At 46.1% G+C, this 22,251-nt stretch overlaps 1 protein-coding gene across 3 annotated transcripts in view; it reads left to right on the forward strand.

Moving 5' to 3' along the window:
- Nucleotides 1–22,251, forward strand: part of doc2d (double C2-like domains, delta) — a 152,973-nt gene that overhangs the window by 8,919 nt on the left and 121,803 nt on the right. For all 3 annotated transcript variants that reach the window (XM_034188563.1, XM_034188564.1, XM_034188565.1), the window contains exon 2: nt 21,490–21,895. In XM_034188563.1, coding sequence (XP_034044454.1) covers nt 21,508–21,895 — 388 coding nt within the window. In that variant the 5' untranslated portion in view covers nt 21,490–21,507. The remainder of the gene's footprint in view (nt 1–21,489; nt 21,896–22,251) is intronic.

Genomic DNA, 22,251 nt, shown 5'->3' on the forward strand with positions numbered 1-22,251 from the left:
CAATAACTTCAGTTTTATCTGAGTTTAAAAGCAGGAAATTAGAGGTCATCCATGTCTTTATGTCTGTAAGACAATCCTGCAGTTTAGCTAATTGGTGTGTGTCCTCTGGCTTCATGGATAGATAAAGCTGGGTATCATCTGCGTAACAATGAAAATTTAAGCAATACCGTCTAATAATACTGCCTAAGGGAAGCATGTATAAAGTGAATAAAATTGGTCCTAGCACAGAAACCTTGTGGAACTCCATAAGTAACTTTAGTCTGTGAAGAAGATTCCCCATTTACATGAACAAATTGGTAATCTATTAGACAAATATGATTCAAACCACCGCAGTGCAGTGCCTTTAATACCTATGGCATGCTCTAATCTCTGTAATAAAATTTTATGGTCAACAGTATCAAAAGCAGCACTGAGGTCTAACAGAACAAGCACAGAGATGAGTCCACTGTCCGAGGCCATAAGAAGATCATTTGTAACCTTCACTAATGCTGTTTCTGTACTATGATGAATTCTAAAACCTGACTGAAACTCTTCAAATAGACCATTCCTCTGCAGATGATCAGTTAGCTGTTTACAACTACCCTTTTCAAGATTTTTGAGAGAAAAGGAAGGTTGGAGATTGGCCTATATTAGCTGAAGATAGCTGGGTCAAGTGATGGCTTTTTAAGTAATGGTTTAATTACTGCCACCTTAAAAGCCGGTGGTACATAGCCAACTACAAAGATAGATTGATCATATTTAAGATCGAAGCATTAAATAATGGTAGGGCTTCCTTGAGCAGCCTGGTAGGAATGGGGTCTAATAAACATGTTGATGGTTTGGATGAGTAACTAATGAAAATACTCAGACAGAACAATCGGAGAGAAAAGAGTCTAACCAAATACCGGCATCACTGAAAGCAGCCAAAGATAACGATACATCTTTGGGATGGTTATGAGTAATTTTTTCTCTAATAGTCAAAATTTTGTTAGCAAAGAAAGTCATGAAGTCATTACTAGTTAAAGTTAATGGAATACTCAGCTCAATAGAGCTCTGACTCTTTGTCAGCCTGGCTACAGTGCTGAAAAGAAACCTGGGGTTGTTCTTATTTTCTTCAATTAGTGATGAGTAGAAAGATGTCCTAGCTTACGGAGGGCTTTTTATAGAGCACAGACTCTTTTCCAGGCTAAGTGAAGATCTTCTAAATTAGTGAGACGCCATTTCCTCTCCAACTTACGGGTTATCTGCTTTAAGCTACGAGTTTGTGAGTTATACCACGGAGTCAGACACTTCTGATTTAAAGCTCTCTTTTTCAGAGGAGCTACAGCATCCAAAGTTGTCTTCAATGAGGATGTAAAACTATTGACGAGATACTCTATCTCACTTACAGAGTTTAGGTAGCTACTCTGCACTGTGTTGGTATATGGCATTAGAGAACATAAAGAAGGAATCATATCCTTAAACCTAGTTACAGCGCTTTCTGAAAGACTTCTAGTGTAATGAAACTTATTCCCCACTGCTGGGTAGTCCATCAGAGTAAATGTAAATGTTATTAAGAAATGATCAGACAGAAGGGAGTTTTCAGGGAATACTGTTAAGTCTTCTATTTCCATACCATAAGTCAGAACAAGATCTAAGATATGATTAAAGTGGTGGGTGGACTCATTTACTTTTTGAGCAAAGCCAATAGAGTCTAATAATAGATTAAATACAGTGTTGAGGCTGTCATTCTCAGCATCTGTGTGGATGTTAAAATCGCCCACTATAATTATCTTATCTGAGCTAAGCACTAAGTCAGACAAAAGGTCTGAAAATTCACAGAGAAACTCACAGTAACGACCAGGTGGACGATAGATAATAACAAATAAAACTGGTTTTTGGGACTTCCAATTTGGATGGACAAGACTAAGAGACAAGCTTTCAAATGAATTAAAGCTCTGTCTGGGTTTTGGATTAATTAATAAGCTGGAATGGAAGATTGCTGCTAATCCTCTGCCCCGGCCCGTGCTACGAGCATTCTGACAGTTAGTGTGACTCGGGGGTGTTGACTCATTTAAACTAACATATTCATCCTGCTGTAACAGGTTTCTGTTAGGCAGAATAAATCATATGTTGATCATTATTATATCATTTACCAACAGGGACTTAGAAGAGAGAGACCTAATGTTTAATAGACCACATTTAACTGTTTTAGTCTGTGGTGCAGTTGAAGGTGCTATATTATTTTTTCTTTTTGAATTTTTATGCTTAAATAGATTTTTGCTGGTTATTGGTAGTCTGGGAGCAGGCACCGTCTCTACGGGGATGGGGTAATGAGGGGATGGCAGGGGGAGAGAAGCTGCAGAGAGGTGTGTAAGACTACAACTCTGCTTCCTGGTCCCAACCCTGGATAGTCACGGTTTGGAGGATTTAAGAAAATTGGCCAGATTTCTAGAAATGAGAGCTGCTCCATCCAAAGTGGGATGGATGCCGTCTCTCCTAACAAGACCAGGTTTTCCCCAGAAGCTTTGCCAATTATCTATGAAGCCCACCTCATTTTTTGGACACCACTCAGACAGCCAGCAATTCAAGGAGAACATGCGGCTAAACATGTCACTCCCGGTCCGATTGGGGAGGGGCCCAGAGAAAACTACAGAGTCCGACATTGTTTTTGCAAAGTTACACACCGATTTAATGTTAATTTCAGTGACCTCCGATTGGCGCACCCGGGTGTCATTACTGCCGCCGTGAATTACAATCTTACCAAATTTACGCTTGGCCTTAGCCAGCAGTTTCAAATTTCCTTCAATGTCGCCTGCTCTGGCCCCCGGAAGACAATTGACTATGGTTGCTGGTGTCGCTAACTTCACATTTCTCAAAACAGAGTCGCCAATAACCAGAGTTTGATCCTCGGCGGGTGTGTCGTCGAGTGGGGAAAAACGGTTAGAGATGTGAACGGGTTGGCGGTGTACACGAGGCTTCTGTTTAGGGCTACGCTTCCTCCTCACAGTCACCCAGTCGGCCTGCTTTCCCGGCTGCTCGGGATCTGCCAGGGGGTAACTAACGGCAGCTAAGCTACCTTGGTCCGCACCGACTACAGGGGCCTGGCTAGCTGTAGAATTTTCCACGGTGCGGAGCCGAGTCTCCAATTCGCCCAGCCTGGCCTCCAAAGCTATGAATAAGCTACACTTATTACAAGTACCATTACTGCTAAAGGAGGCCGAGGAATAACTAAACATTTCACACCCAGAGCAGAAAAGTGCGGGAGAGACAGGAGAAGCTGCCATGCTAAATCGGCTAAGAGCTAGTAGCTACGCTAAGCTAGCGGATTCCTAAAAACACGCAAAGTGAATAATGTGTAAATAATTTAGAGGTGATTCAGCAGAAGGAGTGCTTTAGTTAAGGCACGTAAAGATTACACTGGGAAACAAATCGTAATCTAGATAACTAGATCAATCTAACTGTGCAGATTAAACAGCTAACAGATACAGCAAAACACCGCTGTGCTCCGGAACAGGAAGTGATACAATACCGCAGTGAGAGCCAACCACCAGTAGAGGCAAGCAAGAGAGGGTTAGGGTTAGGGTAATAATAGGGTAATAATAATAATAAATAATAATATTAATAATAATAATAAACAGCGCAACTACAATAGGGTCCTCGTAGAATGTTGCATACTCGGGCCCTAATAAACAGCGCAATTACAATAGGGTCCTCGTAGGATGTTGCCTACTCGGGCCCTAATAATAATAAATAAATAATAATAATAAACAGCGCAATTACAATAGGGTCCTCGTAGGACGTTGCCTACTCGGACCCTAATAATAATAATAATAATAAATAATAATAATATTAATAATAATAATAAACAGCGCAATTACAATAGGGTCCTTGTAGGACGTTGCCTACTCGGGCCCTAATAATAATAATAATAAATAATAATAATAAACAGCGCAATTACAATAGGGTCCTCGTAGGACGTTGCCTACTCGGGCCCTAATAATAATAATAAATAAATAAATAATAATAATAATAATAAACAGCGCAATTACAATAGGGTCCTCGTAGGACGTTGCCTACTTGGGCCCTAATAATAATAATAAATAATAATAATAATAATAAACAGTGCAATTACAATGGGGTCCTCGTAGGACGTTGCCTACTCGGGCCCTAATAATAAACAATAATAAACAGCGCAATTACAATAGGGTCCTCACAGGACGTTGCCTACTCGGGCCCTAATAATAATAATAAACAGCACAATTACAATAAGGTCTTCATAGGACTTTTTCCTACTCGGGCCCTAAAAAACTTAATTAGACTGTTAAATGACACTGTTAACAACAGGTTACAGAGGCTGCGTGATGACAGCATCCTTTTAGTTTTCTACAGTAAGACACTTCTGACATTTTCAGATTTATGTGATTAGATAAATATTCCACTCATAAAATCAAATAAACATTCATCAACAGAACTAATTGTTTTACACAAAATGAGTGATGTTCAACAATGTCATGATAATAATAATAATAAAAATGCGCGCAATTCATTAATAAAAATCTGTGCTAAGATAAATAAGAGAATAAAAACATAAAATCCATCCATCCATCCATTTTCTTCCGCTTTATCCGGAGTCAGGTCACAGGTGGAGCAGCTCAAGCAAAGCCACCCAGATGTCCCGATCCACATACACCTCCTCCAGCTCCTCCGGCGGAACCCCAAGGCATTCCCAAGCCAGCCGAGAGACGTAGTCCCTCCAGCGTGTCCTGGGTCTTCCCCGGGGCCTCCTCCCGATGGGACGTGCCCGGAACACCTCTCCAGCGAGGAGTCCAGGGGGCATCTGGAAAAGATGCCCGAGCCACCTCAACTGGCTCCTTTCGACGTGGAGGAGCAGCGGCTCAACTCCAAGCTCCTCCCGAGTGACCGAACTCCTTACCCCATCTCTAAGGGAGCACCCGATAGTCCTCCTCCATGGCCTCCCCGAACTCCTCCCACACCCGAGTTTTTTCATCTGCGACCGCACGGGCTGCAGCATGCTTGGCCTGCCAGTACCTGTCAGCTGCCTCTGGGGTCCCACCTATCAACAAGGACAAGTAGGACTCCTTCTTCAGCTTGACGGCATCCCTTACTTTGTCCACCACCGGGTTCGGGGATTGCCGCTGTGACAGGCACCATCGACCTTGTGACCACATCTACGAGCGGCCGCATCGACAATGGAGGTGGAGAACATGGTCCACTCGGACTCCATGTCTCCAACCTCCCCTGGGATCTGGGAGAAGCTCTCCCAGAGGTGGGAGTTGACAGAGGATTCCGCCAGTCGTTCTCAGCAGACCCTCACTATACGTATGGGCCTACCAGGTCTGACCGGCTTCCTCCCCTCCCAGCGGATCCAACTCACAACCAGGTGGTGATTGGTCGACAGCTCAGCCCCTCTCTTCACTAGCGTGTCCAAGACACGTGTCCGAAGGTCAGATGATACGACTACAAAGTCAATCATCGACCTCCGGCTCAGGGTGTCCTGGTGCCACGTGCACTTATGGACACCCTTGTGCTCGACCATGGTGTTTATGATGGACAAACTGTGAATAGCACAGAAGTCCAACAACTGAACACCACTCGGGTTCAGATCAGGGAGGCCGTGCTTCCTGATCACCCTCCTCCAGGTCTCACTGTCGCGCCCACGTGGGCATTGAAATAAAACATAAAATCGTAAGATTAAAAACAGTCACCAGTATGTAAACCAGAATAATATAATGAAATAGAACAAAAAGACTAAGATGCAACAGATTCAAATTATTGAGACCTGCGATAGGCCTGTCTAAACAGGTATGTCTAGAGACATTTTAGAAGCTTCCACAGGTTGTGGAGCCCTTAAATGGTCAGGGAGAGAGATCCAAATATGAGGGGCAGCTGAACAGAAGGCCCTGTCTCCCATGGTGTGAAGTTTGGTGCGAGAGAGATGGAGAAGATTTGTCTTGTATGAACGGGAGGGTGTGTGGGGAGTGAGGAGGTCTTTGAGGTGAGCGGGGAGCATTACCATGGATGCATTGGTGGGTGATGAGAGCAATCTTAAAATGGATTCTGCAGGTGATGGGAGCCCGTGAAGGTTATGGAGAATAGGTGTAATGTGCTCCTGTTTACATACTCTCATCAGAATTCTGGCTGCATTGTTTTGAATGTATTGGAGCCTTTGAAAGGTTTTTCAAAGGAACTAGGCGGCCACACAGGAGCTGACAGGAAGCAAGATGCTGTATGCAAAAATTGGACTTAACCAGTAACAAAGAAATCCAAGGACAGCCAGGTTAACAAAGAGCTATGAGCCAGGTACGAAGCAAACAAGGCTGAATCTCTGGCGTCTGTGGAGTGAAAGACCCGGAGTTTAAAAACAGGTGTAGTTGATTGAAAGCAGGTGTGGATAATCAGCTCCAGGCTACAGCTGCCTGATGACAGAGAAGGGAGGGGGAGGAGAGAAGCAATCCAGGCAGCACAACAAGAAACCTCAAGCAGACCAGACTGAGAAGTCATTCTCAGTCTCTCATTTGGGTGAACAACGGGAATGATTTCTTACCTTTTTGATGAATGTGAATAATGGCCATTGAGTAAATCTGGAAAATTCTATTTTATCTGCTGCATTTATAAAAATCTTGTAATCCCTGGGGAGGAAACTCATCTTGGCCGCTTGTACTCGTGATCTCGTTCTTTCGGTCATGAGCCAAATCTCATGACCACAGGTGAGGATTGGAACGTAGATTGATCGGTAAATCGAGAGCTTTGCCCCCCTACTCAGCTCTCTCTTCACCACAATGGTCCGATACAGCAACCGCATCACTGCAGACGCTGCACCAATCCGTCTATCGATCTCACGCTCCATCTGTCCCTCAGTCGTGAACAAGACCACGAGATACTTAAACGCCTCCACTTGAGGCAAGGACACTGCACCGACCTGAAGAGGGCAAAGCACCTTTTTCCGGTCGAGAAACATGACCTCGGATTTGGAGGTGCTGACTTTCATCCCGGACGTTTCACACTCAGCTGCAAACCGCCCCAGTGCACGCTGAAGGTCCTGATTTGACGACGCCAACAGAACCACATCGTCCGCAAACAGCAGAGACAAGATTCTGTGGTTCCCAAACCAGACCGCCTCTACACCCTGGCTGCACCTAGAAATTCTGTCCATAAAGATAATGAACAGAACCGGTGACAAAGGGCAGCTGGCGGAGGCCAATTTGCACTGGAAACAGGTTTGACTTACTACCTGCAATGCGAACCAAACTCCTGCTGTGGTCATACACGGACCGGATAGATCTTAGCAAAGGACTCCAGACCCCGTACTCCCGGAGCACCCCCCACAGGGTGCCCCGAGGGACACGGTCGAACGCCTTCTCCAGATCCACAAAGCACATGTGGACTTGTTGGGTGAACTCCCATGAACCCTCGAGCACCCGATGGAGCGTGTAGAGCTGGTCCAGTGTGCCGCGACCAGGACGAAAACCACACTGCTCCTCCTGAATCCGAGGTTCGACTATCAGTCGAATTCTCCTCTCCAGTACTCTGAAATAGACCTTACCGGGGAGGCTGAGGAGTGTGATCCCCCTGTAGTTGGAACACACCCTCCAGTCCCCCTTCTTAAACAGACGGACCACCCCGGTCTGCCAATCCAGAGGCACTGTCCCCGACCGCCACGCGATGTTGCAGAGGCATGTCAGCCAAGACAGTCCCACAACATCCAGAGACTTAAGGTACTCAGGACGGATTTCATCTACCCCAGGAGCCTTGCCACCGAGAAGCTTTCTAACCACTTCGGTGACTTCGGCATGGGTAATGGATGAGTCTGCCTCTGAGTCCCCAGTCTCTGCTTCCTCTTCGGAAGACGTGACGATGGGATCGAGGAGATCCTTGAAGTATTCCTTCCACCGCCCGACAACATCCCCAGTCAGGGCCAACAGCTCCCCACCTGCACCATAGACAGTGCTCGTGGAGAGCTGCTTCCGCCTCCTGAGGCGTCGGACAGGTTCTTCGAGGCCGACCGATAGTCCTCCTCCGTGGCCACCCCGAACTCCTCCCAGACCCAAGTTTTTTCATCTGCGACCGCACGGGCTGCGGCATGCTTGGCCTGCCAGTACCTGTCAGCTGCCTCTGGGGTCCCACCTATCAACAAGGACAAGTAGGACTCCTTCTTCAGTTAGACGGCATCCCTTACTTCTGGAGACCACCACCGGGTTCGGGGATTGCCGCCGTGACAGGCACCAGAGACCTTGTGACCACATCTACGAGCGGCCGCATCGACAATGGAGGTGGAGAACATGGTCCACTCAGACTCCATGTCTCCAACCTCCCCCGGGATCTGGGAGAAGCTCTCCCGGAGGTGGGAGTTCAAGACCTCGCTGAAGTTTTTTCCAGAGATCCCAAAGAGCAGGGAGTTACAGTAGTCAAGCCTAGAGGAGAGAAAGGCATGGACAAGTTTTTCAGTATCAATGATGATGTCGTACTGCAGTGAGTGTAGTTTCAAGTTGTTGAAATGGTTCAGTTTTTGCTGCCCAAATATCCATGAGTGGAATTGAAAGGAAGTGAAGTCTGTGTGGCCTAAAGAACTACCTGAGGAGCAGCAGTAGGCACAGACAAACTAGTGACCCGGTGTAACTCCTGGCAATTATCCTTCAGAGAACATGGCCTCTGGAAAGGAACCAAATCATTGATGCTTTTGTTCTTAATCACAACAACAGGCGCATTGTGCTGTTATGAAGACATCAATGGTATGTGAAAGATTTTCTCTCTGTCTGCTGGTGGCATTTTTTCCTTTAGGCTACATGTGTTGGTCTGTGAATATTTTTATTGAAAAGTAGCCTAGGTTTGTGTGTGTGAATTTGGTCATTCTGTATGTCATTAGTGACTGTCACAGATGAGAATGTGGCTATGTGTACACATGCCCGCGAATATGGCAGAGGTCTAGCAGAGAGCCGTTGCGACACATGAGCCCATAGCACACTCATAAAAATGGCAAGCTCCCCCATAGCACCTGCAGAAAAATATCTCTGGAGCCGCCACTGGAAGACACCAGAGCAGGGAGGCACTGACTTGACCCAAACAGGAGAAGCATAATGTTCCAGAGCCAGATGGTGAAGGACGAGTTGTAAGGTCCAGAACAGGAACTAGGCGGCCACACAGGAGCTGACAGGAAGCAAGATGCTGTAAGCAAAAATTGGACTTAGCCAGTAACAAAGAAATCCAAAGACAGCCAGGTTAACAAAGGGCTATGAGCCAGGTACGAAGCAAACAAGGCTGAATCTCTGGCATCTGTGGAGTGAAAGACCCATAGCTTAAAACAGGTGTAGGTGATTGAAAGCAGGTGTGGATAATCAGCTCCAGGCTACAGCTGCCTGATGACAGAGAAGGGAGGGGGAGGAGAGAAGCAATCCAGGCAGCACAACAAGAAACCTCAAGCAGACCAGACTGAGAAGTCATTCTCAGTCTCTCATTTGGGTGAACAACGGGAATGATTTCTTACCTTTTTGATGAATGTGAATAATGGTCATTGAGTAAATCTGGAAAATTCTCTTTTATCTGCTGCATTCATAAAAATCTTGTAATGCATGCCCTACGATTGGATGATAAATCACTTATTGCATGATTTATTCAAACAAGTTGTATATGGAAAGGTTGGATGAAGTAAACATTTAATAAATCTTGTGTGAAAGGAGTTTTCTGGCATTTATGTCAGACATGGATGTGCATTTGCATTTGGGTCTGTGGATCAGCTGTTTTGTCTGGGAAATTCACTTCTCTGTATGGTTGTCCATTCGGCTGCTCCCGTTTTGCGCCACAGCGGATACAACACGATCCGCATTGATATTTGGCACAGGTTTTATGCCGGATGCCCTTCCTGACGCAACTCCAGTGTAACCTGGAGAAACACACACAGCCGCTGGTGTTCCAAAGAGGTCTCCCATCCAAGTACTAACCAAGGCCTGCACTGCTTAGCTTCTTAGCATGTCACTGTGTCTGTTTGCAAAGCCACACTCATGGGGCACGTAGGCAAATTTCACTGCTAACTCGACAGTGATTGTCTGCTCACTGTTGTCGTGTTGACAGTGTGAATGGCCACACATTTTCTAAGTGCCATGCGAGGAGTGTTAGATGTTCATGCGTGTCACCTGGAATTTGGCCAACACCTGCCACGAGAGGGTTCGATGGACTCACACAGCGCACACTCTGTCTTTCAGCCACTGGTGTGTGCAAATATTTGTAGCAACAGGTGTACAAGGCATTGGAAGCAGCTACGAATTTACACATTTTGCATATGATTCCTAGGGGGGAAGGACCCTGAGCTTGTGCGTGAGGTTGACAGATACTGACTAGAGATAGTTGGCCTCACCTCCACGCACAGCTTGTGCTCTGGTACCCAACTCTTGGAGAGGGGCTGGACGCTTCATTTTTCTGGCATCGCCCACGGGGAGAGGCGGAGAGCTGGGGTCGCATTGCTTATTGCTCCCCAGCTCAGTCGCCAAGTGTTGGAGTTCACTCCGGTGAACAAGAGGGTCGCGTCCCTACGCCTTCGGGTCGGGGACAGGTCTCTCACCATTGTCTTGGCCTACGGGCCGAGCAGCAGTGCAGTGTACCCGACCTTCCTGGAGTCCCTGGGATGGGTACAAGATAGAGCTCTGACTGGGGACTCCATTGTTCTCCAGGGGGATTTCAACGCCCACATGGGCGGCGATAGTGAGACCTGGAGGGGGGTGATCGGGAAGCACGGCCTCCCCGATCTGAACCCGAGTGGTGTTCAGTTGTTGGACTTCTGTGCTAGTCACAGTTTGTCCATCACGAACACCATGCTCGAGCACAAGGGTGTCCATAAGTGCACGTGGCACCAGGACACCCTGAGCCGGAGGTCGATGATTGAGGGCCAGAGCTGTCGACTGATCACCACCTGGTGGTGAGTTGGATCCGCTGGGAGGGTAGGAAGCTGGTCAGACCTGGCAGGCCCAAACGTATTGTGAGGGTCTGCTGGGAACAACTGGCGGAACCCTCTGTCAGCGAGGTCTTCAACTCCCACCTCCGGGAGAGCTTCTCCCAGATCCCAGGGGAGGTTGGAGACATGGAGTCCGAGTGGACCATGTTCTCCACCTCCATTGTCGATGCGGCTGCTCGTAGCTGTGGTCGCAAGGTCTCTGGTGCCTGTCGCGGCGGCAATCCCCGAACCCGGTGGTGGACACCGGAAGTAAGGGATGCCCTCAAGCTGAAGAAGGAGTCCTACTTATCTTTGTTGGTAGATGGGACCCCAGAGGCAGCTGACAGGTACCGGCAGGCCAACCGTGCCTCAGCCCATGCGGTCGCAGAGGCAAAAACTCGGGTCTGGGAGGAGTTCGGGGAGGCTATGGAGGAGGACTATTGGTCGGCCTCGAAGAGATTCTGGCAAACCGTCCGACGCCTCGGGAGACGGAAGCAGCTCTCCACCAGCACTGTTTACGGTGCGGGTGGGGAGGTGTTGACCCTGACTGGGGATGTTGTCGGGCGGTGGAAGGAGTACTTCGAGGATCTCCTCAATCCTATCGTCACGTCTTCCGAAGAGGAAGCAGAGACTGGGGACTCAGAGGCGGACTCATCCATTACCCAGGCAGAAGTCACCGAGGTGGTTAGAAAGCTCCTCTGTGGCAAGGCTCCTGGGGTGGATGAAATCCGTTCTGAGTACCTTAAGTCTCTGGATGTTGTGGGGCTGTCTTGGCTGACACGCCTCTGCAACATCGCGTGGCGATCGGGGACAGTGCCTCTGGATTGGCAGACCGGGGTGGTGGTCCCTCTGTTTAAGAAGGGGGACCGGAGGGTGTGTTCCAACTACAGGGGGATCACACTCCTCAGCCTCCCCGGTAAGGTCTATTCCAGAGTACTGGCGAGGAGAATTCGACCGATGGTCGAACCCCGGATTCAGGAGGAGCAGTGTGGTTTTCGTCCTGGTCGCGGCACACTGGACCAGCTCTACACGCTCCATCAGGTGCTCGAGGGTTCATGGGAGTTTGCCCACCAGTCCACATGTGTTTTGTGGATCTGGAGAAGGCGTTCGACCGTGTCCCTCGGGGCACCCTGTGGGGAGTGCTCCAGGAGTACGGGGTCCGGGATCCTTTGTTAAGGGCTATCCAGTCCCTGTATGACCGCAGCAGGAGCTTGGTTTGCATTGCCGGTAGTAAGTCAAAGCTGTTTCCAGTGCACGTTGGCCTCCGCCAGGGCTGCCCTTTGTCACTGGTTCTGTTCATTATTTTTATGGACAGAATTTCTAGGCGCAGCCAGGGTGTAGAGGGGGTCTGGTTTGGGAACCACAGAATCTCGTCTCTGCTGTTTGCGGACGATGTGGTTCTGTTGGCTTTGTCAAATCAGGACCTTCAGCATGCACTGGGGCGGTTTGCAGCCGAGTGTGAAGCGTCCGGGATGAAAATCAGCACCTCCAAATCCGAGGCCATGGTTCTCGACCGGAAAAAGGTGCTTTGCCCTCTTCAGGTCGGTGCAGTGTCGTTGCCTCAAGTGGAGGAGTTTAAGTATCTTGGGGTCTTGTTCACAAGTGAGGGACGGATGGAGCGTGAGATCGATAGACGGATCGGTGCAGCATCTGCAGTGATGCGGTCGCTGTATCGGACCGTCGTGGTAAAGAGACAGCTGAGTAGGGGGGCAAAGCTCTCGATTTAACGATCGCTCTACGTTCCGATCCTCACCTATGGTCATGAGATTTGGCTCATGACTGAAGGAACGAGATCGCGAGTACAAGCGGCCGAGATGAGTTTCCTCCGCAGGGTGGCTGGGCGCTCCCTTAGAGATAGGGTGAGGAGCTCGGTCACTCGGGAGGAGCTCGGAGTCGAGCCGCTGCTCCTCCATGTCAAAAGGAGTCAGTTGAGGTGGCTCGGGCATCTTTTCCGGATGCCCCCTGGACGCCTCACTGGAGAGGTGTTCCGGGCACGTCCCACTGGGAGGAGGCCCCGGGGAAGACCCAGGACACGCTGGAGGGACTACATCTCTCGGCTGGCTTTGGAACGCCTTGGGGTTCCCCCTGAGGAGCTGGGGGAGGTGTGTGTGAATCGGGAGGTCTGGGCGGCTTTGCTTGAACTGCTGCCCCTGCGACCCGACTCCGGATAAAGCGGAAGAAAATGGATGGATGGATGCATACGATTCCTGCTTCATGTGCACTTTATGTGCAGTTTGACCAAATTCGCACTATGTGTGAAGGGGCCCTAATGTTCATTAATAAATTATCAATAAGTGAAAGTAAAAGTAAAAAAAGTAAAAACAATCCGGTTCAAAATTCTCGTCAATATTATGAGATCTATGTTCAGTATAATTAAAAATGTTCAAACTGAGCTCTTGTGCAGAGGTAAATGAAAAGAGTCAGTTGACATCATATAACAATTATAATCCACAGACTTAAAAATGCAGCTGGATAAAGTCTAATTGTGTGCTCCCTTGCCATTATGACTTTTGCTTCCTCTGGAGTTCTGTTTAATTTGATCCACACGTTACATTTCCTTGTCCAGGTTGCTTGCATTTTCTTTTGTTTCCCAAAGATTCTGGCTTGTCATACTATGTTGGCGTTTTTCTTTGTCAAGTGTTCATTGACGTACACCTCTGTTCTTCTCAGCTTTTGGGTTTGTCGCAGCAAAGTGTTCTTAAATTTTATGTTCGTGAACCGGATAACAATGGCCGGTTTGGACTGATTGGTTATTTTTCCTTGTAAGTGGATGACAATCTGCAGTATTGCTGTTCCTAATGTGGATGTCATTTGAGGAGAAGAACTGGATGATCTGCTGCTGCAAGGGGAGTAAATTTCTCCTGGCATGTCATCCTCAACACTTATGCTGCAGGCCCCGGTTGCGACCCTCACGTATGACCAACGTTTGGTGTTCAATCCCATTACAATGACATCCTCCATCCTGGTATATTGTCCTAGATCATCCACTCATTTTTCCAATAGTCTGATTTTATTGTCTTTCCCCCGCATCATTTTCCTGAGTTCATGAACCTCCTTTAATAGACCAAGCAGCTTGGTCTGTTGTTTGACCACACTGCTGAGTTCTTCTGACATAAAGTTCAATGACAGTCTAATCTCTTCCAGATCTTCTGCACTTATAGCCTTTTTTGTTGAGATAATTAATAGTTTTTACCTAAACGTTTGTTCAGGTACCGCAGCATCTGACAGCGAAGGGCTAGTTGTGATTGTAGCTGCTGCTGGGCCTGATGGTAGCTGAAGCCTGGGCCCGGTGTTTGTAAGTGTTTGCAATAAAATACTCCAAATGAAACATGCGCAGCCTCCACAACAGATAGCAGCTGCATCAAGTGAACTTTGAAGCCCCCGTCACACATAGCAAGAGTTTGCCGGTGCCATGCCCAACATGTCAAATATTGCCATAAAGTGACACAGTCGGGAGATAAACGGGCGTGGTCAGTCGTGTCAGAAGGCAGACAGACTGCCTCGTCCACACCTGTCAGATCACATCCAAAGCGTATGTAGACGACACAGATTGCTGTCAGATGCCCATAAAAGGTGCTGCAGACTGCCCAAACTTCTGGATGTCAAACAGAATGGAGTACTGTGTCCTTCCCTTTGCACAGGACCTGTGCTGGACATCAACGAACAACCAGCATATGGACTGGACTCACACTATATGTGTCCATCGGTGCGGTCACTCACTCCCATTCAATCAGTCTTTCACTCGTCCTCTTTTCCCGCAGGCTCACTGACCTGTGTGTGTGTGTGTAAAAGTGCTGTCATGAGGAAATGACTGCTCAGTGTGTCTGTGTGTTTTCATAATACTTCCCCCCCCCCCCCCCGCAATGTAACTCTACATTGTGATTTGTGGTTGGATTATCCCATAGGATTTATGTTTGGCATCGTTGTTTCCAGCAATCCACCACAGTGGTCCGGGCTCCTGACGCGTTGCACAGCGAGATGCTCCTGCAGGTGAGATTCATGTTTCATATGTTGTCACAGAGAAACGGTTCCACATCATACGTTCGACAGAATTAAATGTGATCAAGCAATAATTTGTTTATTACAGCATTTATTTACAGCATTTACATTTACAGTTTATTACAGTGAGATCCGTTCAGCTCTGAGCCTCTGACGTGAGGTGTGACAGAGTGCAAATGCCCGGCAGCCGCTGTGGTGTGGCAGATCTGATGGGCACAATATTTCACATTATTTCTATCGCCCATGGGGAGGAATATTATTTGCACTGTAAGGTCTGTTATGGATATAACATCTTGCCCAGATCTGTAGCACCATGTGCCGTGCACTGTGTCACACACTGACCCGCAGTGGACACAGTGCTTTCAGTTTGTTTGAGCTGTGTTCACGTTGCCTGCACAGGGATGGTTGCAAGCCAGATATCAACCATCAACAGTTACTTTGCGCTCTGGTTTTGGGGGTGGACATTATTATATGTGGCACTGCAGTTCATACCGGCAGGCATATATGCCAGATCCATCTTGAGGTTCCCTCATATACACTCAAATTGTTTCGGATCCCTTTTGCCGCCATCGGAATATGTAAACTGCGGTTAGATGGTCCTCAGATAACACATGGACCGACGTTGGACAGGTGTCCCATCTCAACCATGCCCAGAGAATAATGAACATGTGTATTACACTTGGGGCCGCCAGCCAATTTTGACCAAGTGTGTGGACTTCTACAGATGGCTGTCCAAATGTTTTGGAACTGAAATCCGACACATTTGGATGTGTGCTAATTCATAAGTCTGACGCCACTCTGCATGATTCCAGCTATGTGTGACGGGGGTAGGAGCTAAAGAAATGTTCAAAATGACCAGGAGGAAAAAATGAAGTGCACGGCTTTGAAAGCATTCACTCTCTGCTGCTCTCTGCTCTGTAGTCAGAGTCAAGTATGACTAGATAACACCTGACTAGTCGACTACCTTTTATTAGTTAACTAGGTGAAAGCCATTTATTAAGTTCATTTAACCCTTAAAAGACCTGCTGGAGCTGCCACCACTCCCGTCACTCAGTGAAGAAAGTGTGTGAACCTAGGCAGGTGAATTAGTAGCTCAAATGTTTCGTCTATGCCTAGCAAATGACTGCAGGTATCGTGCTCATGCTAATGCTGTTTTTTGGATTTGTGATTTTGTGCTTATATCTGTTCAAATAAATGTCACATTTGAGTTTCACCATGAAGATTCAAAACTGGCTTAATTCATTCAGTCAAATTTAGTCACTGACTAGTTGACTAGTAGATCACTAATGATACCTGGCTAGTCAGCTAATGATTTTCATTAGTTATCCCAACCTTTCTGATTTCCACAACCTTACCAAAAACACTCACGCAAGCATTAACCAGTGTCACAGCCAGAATGCACCCGTGAAGAACTCCAGTTTTCAAGAAGAAAGTCTCAGTCTCTGTCTCCACTCCATACAGCACTCACAGTGTTTGTGTGTAGGCTGGCTATGATGGTCAGTACCTTCTTGGGGATCCCGTGAATTGTCAGGCTGTCTCAGAGAGCAATCCAATCAGCTGAATCTACACCTTTCTGAATATTTTTTTCTCAAAAGGGAAAAATGTTTTCTACCATTGAAAATCACAATCTGCAAGATCAGATTCTTAACCTGTAAGTCAGTGAAGCAGCGAGCAGAGCAACACACAAACACCAGTATTCACAGGTGTTTGTGTGTGCATGTGTGTGTGTGTGTTTCCATGGAAAAATTTATTCTGGAGTGGTTTGGTCAAAGGTCAAGGTCAAGAAAAAAATGGTCCGTAAAGCACTTTTTTGGTATGTTTCAAGAACCAAGAATCCTAAATGGATTAAACTTGGTGGGAAAGTACTTAGCAAGGTATCTACAGGTGTTTAAATTTTGCAGTAGTTTAGTCAAACATCAAGGAAAACATGGTCAGAAAAGCAACTTATGTTGTACATCTCAACAGCTAAGATGACTAGATCAGTCATTAGACATTGGAGTAATTTGGTGAAAGGTCAAGGTCAAGAAAAAATGGCGCAAGGGTGGAAGTGAAAGTTGGGACTTTAAAGTCGGCAGTATGACTGGTAAAGGGAGAGAGTTGGCTGATGTGATGGAGCGGTGTTAACCCCCAAAACGTGAATCAGCTGCAAATCGTGAATTATCTGCAAAGCGTTAATTGCAAAACATGAATACTGAAAAAATATCTCCCAAAACGTGAATGCGGGTCTTGCAAAACATGAATATCATTCATGATACTAAGTAGTTTATGGATTTCAGTTTATGGGTCAATTACTGCAGAAAATCTTGATCTTAAACCTGATCTCCACAAAAATGATTTTTTCTCTTTTTTTGTGGGGGTCACTACATCCTGAGGAGGTGATCCCAGCAGTTTTCGCTTCTGGAGTCAAGCGCCCGGCCCCACTGGATGTATCCCGCTCCGGGGACAATGTGATCGGGTGTGGCGTTTGACTGAAACGGTCCACCTGTCAAACTCAGAGGACAGAATCTCCCATTCTGGAAATAATCTTCAGAGAAACATTGTAGAAAAATGAACAACACTAGTTTCTAACCTCAGGGAGATAGACAACGAGGTACAACCTTATTTTTATCCATATGAACCGTCCTCTGAGCTGGAAAAATAACACTGACCTGAACGAGCAGACGGCTGAGAAATGGAAGCATAGGGACCGTCTACAAAGTGCAAACACAAGACTTCTTCTTTGTCTTTCGGCTGTTCCCGTTAGGGGTCGCCACAGCAGATCAATCGTTTCCATCTCACCCTGTCCTCTGTATCTTCCTCTGTCACACCAACCACCTGCATGTCCTCTCTCAGCACATCCATGAACCTCCTCTTTGGCCTCCCTCTTCTCCTCCTGCCTGGTGGCTTCATCCTCAGCATCCTTCTCCCTATATACCCTGGGTCCCTCCTCTGCACACGTCCAAACCATCTCAATCTCGCCTCTCTGACTTTGTCTCCAAACCGTCCCACCTGAGCTGTCCCTCTGATATGTTCATTCCTAATCTTGTCACTCCCAAAGAGAATCTCAATATCTTCAGCTCTGCCACCTCCAGCTCTGCCTCCTGTCTTTTTGTTAGTGCCACCGTCTGTAACCCGTACAACATGGCTGGTCTCACTACTGTCTTTTAAACTTTCCCCTTCACTCTTGCTGATATTCTTCGGTCACAAATCACTCCTGCCACCTTTCTCCACCCACTCCACCCTGCCTGCACTCTCTTCTTCACCTCTTTACCACACTCTCCATTACATTGAACAGTTGACCCAAATATTTAAACTCATCTACTTTCACCACTTCTACTCCTTGTAACTGCACTATTCCACTGGGCTCCCTCCCATTCACACACATGTACTCAGTCTTGCTTCTACTGACAAACACAAGACACCAGAAAAATACTTAATAAATTCAGGTGTGGAGTCATCAGATACAATGCACACAGTTTTCTCCTGCTGGATATACTACAGCACTCATTTTTGGAAAAATGTGCAAAAACTGAATTTTAGTGAATTAATTAATTAATTAATTTTGTTGCTCATTTTATGACTTATTTTAAATGATAAAAAATCACTAATATTTAATTTTTGCACATTTTTCCAAACTGAGTGCTGTAGTACAGAGGTGGGACGATGTCACCATCAAGTCACTCTCAAGTCATGAATCAGGAAGTCTCTAGTAAAGTCTCAAGTCATAATGACCTCCAGTTGTTTGCAAGCTGACTTTGAGACTTGACTTGGGACTTGCAAATTGATGACTTGAAAATGACTTGACAGTGACTTCATCCCACCCCTGCTGTAGTATAACCAGCAGGACCCCACTGATGTGTGCAGTAAATTTTGTGTCACTACAACATAGGAACATTGACACTATTGAAAATTTAAACAATAAAAAATTCTCCAAAGTTTTTAACAATGATATTTTTCCAAATTGAGTGCACTAGTACATCCAACAGGAGACCACTGTGTTCAGTGAATTCGGTGACACCACTCCGAAATTTATTGAATATTTTTTCTGGTGTCTTGTTTTAGCACTTTGTAGATGGTCCCTATGCTTCCGTTTCTCCGCTGCCTGCTCATTCAGATCAGTGTTATTTTTCCAGCTCAGAGGACGGCTCGTATGGATAAAATAAGGTTGTAGCTCATTGTCTACCTTTCTGAGGTTAGAAACTACCGTATTTTCTGCACCATAAGGCGCACCGGATTATAAGGCGCGGCCTCAATTAGCGGGTACTTAACCCTGACAAAAGGCGCACTTTAAAACATATAGTCTACAAAAAAAAAAAAAAAAAAAAGGTCACGGAAGCAAAACGGTGAGTTTATTTGAACCTTTTAACAACTTTGAACTACCGGTAGTCAACAATATGGTACTCACATTATTTTTTATTATGCTTCTGTCACAAATCCATCGAAGTCCTCATCATTCAGTCTGAATTGAACAGCTGGGCAATTTCGCCATCAAACACGCCAGGTTCCCGCTCATCTTCCCTCTCATTGCTGTCGTTTTTGCCTTCAGCCGAATGGTGACTATAGAGACGCTGTTCTTTGTTCAATGACCCATTGCTCGAGTTGGTCTTCTAGCTGTGGCCACCTCGCTTTGTTTCCACGGAAACTCCATTTGGTCTTTTTAACTCGGCACAGTTCATTTTCGTGCCTCGTAAGCATGTCTCTTTGCTGGCGCCATTTTCGGGGGTCCTTAGACAAACAAATGTTGTTTTGCAGATACCTGTAGTATACGGTAACAGCGTACGTACTCTACGCTACCAGCGTACGTACTTTACATATTACGTAATGTTCTCCGATTGGTTTATCGCTGCCAGGGTACGTACTTTACGTATTACGTCCTTGTGTCAGCGGGAAATGATCCAATATTCCGACAGTCAAGGACAACGTCGGTCGTTTTTACAGATTTTGGAATTCAGTGCGCACATAAGGCGCACCGGATTATAGGGCGCACGGCCGATTTTTGTGAAAATTTAAGGCTTTTAGGTGCGCCTTATGGTGCGGAAAATACGGTAGTCTACAATGTTTCTCTGAAGATTACTGAGCCATTTTCCGGAGGGGGAGCTTTCTGTCCTCTCTGAGTTTGACAGGTGGACCGTCCCAGTCAAACTCCACACCTGATACTGTCCCTGGAGCAGGACGCACCCACTAGGACCGGGCACTTGACACCAGAAGTGACAGCTGTTCGGATCACCTCCTCAGGCTGTAGTGAACCCCCCCAACCCCCCAAAAAAGAAAAAATCATTTTTGTGGTGATAGGGTTTGCGATCAAGATTTCCTGCAGTAATTGACCCATAAAACTGAAATCCATAAACTACTTAAACTGAAAAAGCATATATATTATGAATGATATTCACATTTTGCTAGATCCGTGTTCACGTTTTGGGAGATATTTTTTCAGTATTCACGTTTTGCAACTAACAGTTTGCGGATAATTCACGATTTGCAGCTGATTCACGTTTTGGGGGTTAACAGAGGATAAAGGTAAACATATTGTGCATACAAGAAACTAGGTTAGAGGGAAGTAAGGCCAGGAGCATCTGAGGTTTCAAGATGTTGTATTATGGTGTGGATGGAAGGAGAAATGGTATTGGGTCATTTTAAAGGATAAGTATGTGAAGAGTGTGTTGGAGGTTAAGCACCTCTTTGACAGGGTGATTGATGAGTGTGAAGTTGTAAATTGAAGGGACAATGTTGAATGTCATCAGTGCATATCCCCCACAGGCAGGTTGTGAGACAAAGGAGAAAGAAGATTTCTGGAGTGAGTTAGATGAGGTGGTTGAGAGCCCAATCATTAAAGATTGGTGATTGGAACAGACTTCAATGGGCATGTTGGCAAAGGGAACAGAGGTGATGAGCAAGTAATGGGTAGATATGGTATTAAGGGCAGGAATGTGGAAGGGCAGATGGTAGTTGAGTTTACAAAAAGGATGACAAAAATGTCATGACAAAAGTACCATGATAAAAATGATAATAAAATAACAATTATGACAGATTCTGATGCAAAACCCTGTAAATCCAAAACTACAAATTGTTAGTTGAGGCCTACCTGGACCTGGCTGCATAGGTAACTATCAGTGTGTAAAATATTTTAAAAAATTTAACATATTATTGTCATTTTATTTAAGCAAAATCCTTTTTTATTAATAGGTTTTCCATTTAAACCCTTAATCTTAATTTTGAGCCCAGGTTTTCGTGCAACGACACAAGGCATTCATTGCTTCAGCCTTTGCTTTAAACTGCAAAAATTAAAAAAAAGAAAAAGAAAGTTTGCAATTCCAACAATCAGGGGCCCCCCCCCACCCCCACCCCCACCCAACATACCCCACCCACTTACTCAGAAATAAATGCGTTTGTGGTTCACCTCATCTTGATCTCCTTTGAACAGCACTGGCACATGCTGCTGCTGTTGCTGTTCTATCAAATTCACAGAAATTCTTAACTCGTGATACGATTGCCTTGCTGTATTTTTGGCTCTTTTGCTGTTACCTCGAGCTTTGTGTGTTCCTCACATTTCTTGTGATCCCAGCTGTTTATGCTGCCAGTCATTTACATCTTTTCCTTTTCTTTTGCAGTCTTGCTCGACAGTCCACATGAGTGTCTCCAAACCTCCACCACCCCCTTCAACCACCCACCTGGTCATACCCCCTCCCTCCACCTCCACCCCTTCTTCATCTGCCTCTTCTCCTTTGACAACGCCCCAGTCCTGTGTTCCACCGCCGCCATCCCCGGTCAAGATCTCAATGCAGGAGCATTTTGCCATCAATGTGTGCCCAGGTCCTATCCTGCCCATCCCACAGATTTCAGACTTCTTCCCTCGTTTCCATGACTACCCCTGCACACCACCCCCTCCACGGGAGAAGAAAATCCTGAAAGAGGAAACATTTAATGGGGAGATGGGTGGAGGCCACAAGGAAGGGGTGAAGAAAGAGGACAGTGATGGCAAGAGGGAGTCAGTGTTTGACTCAGATGATGAGGACAGTGAGTTATTTGTAGCATAAACACTTTCTGTAGAGTCCAGCGCCCAGTCAAAGGAAAATTAGTCAACAATTTATGAGAATATGAAACAATACTGTTTTGTTTTGTTTTTTTTTTTACATAAGATGAGTTTCTGTGCATTCCTTTGAAGCACAACATATGGTGACACTACAATTATGGAGACAGGCATTTTATGGTTTCTTTTCCTCTCTATCACTTTATGTGATGATTTTGCAATGTGAAGACAGCAACCAAACATAACACATTAGTTCATGGTTTGTTTTTTAATGAGCCCATCTGCTACAAATATTACTCAACCAGGTGTGTGTGTGTGTGAGAGAGAGAGAGAGAGAGAGAGA

This window comes from Thalassophryne amazonica, chromosome 15, assembly GCF_902500255.1.
Source record: "Thalassophryne amazonica chromosome 15, fThaAma1.1, whole genome shotgun sequence".
NCBI lineage: Eukaryota > Metazoa > Chordata > Actinopteri > Batrachoidiformes > Batrachoididae > Thalassophryne > Thalassophryne amazonica.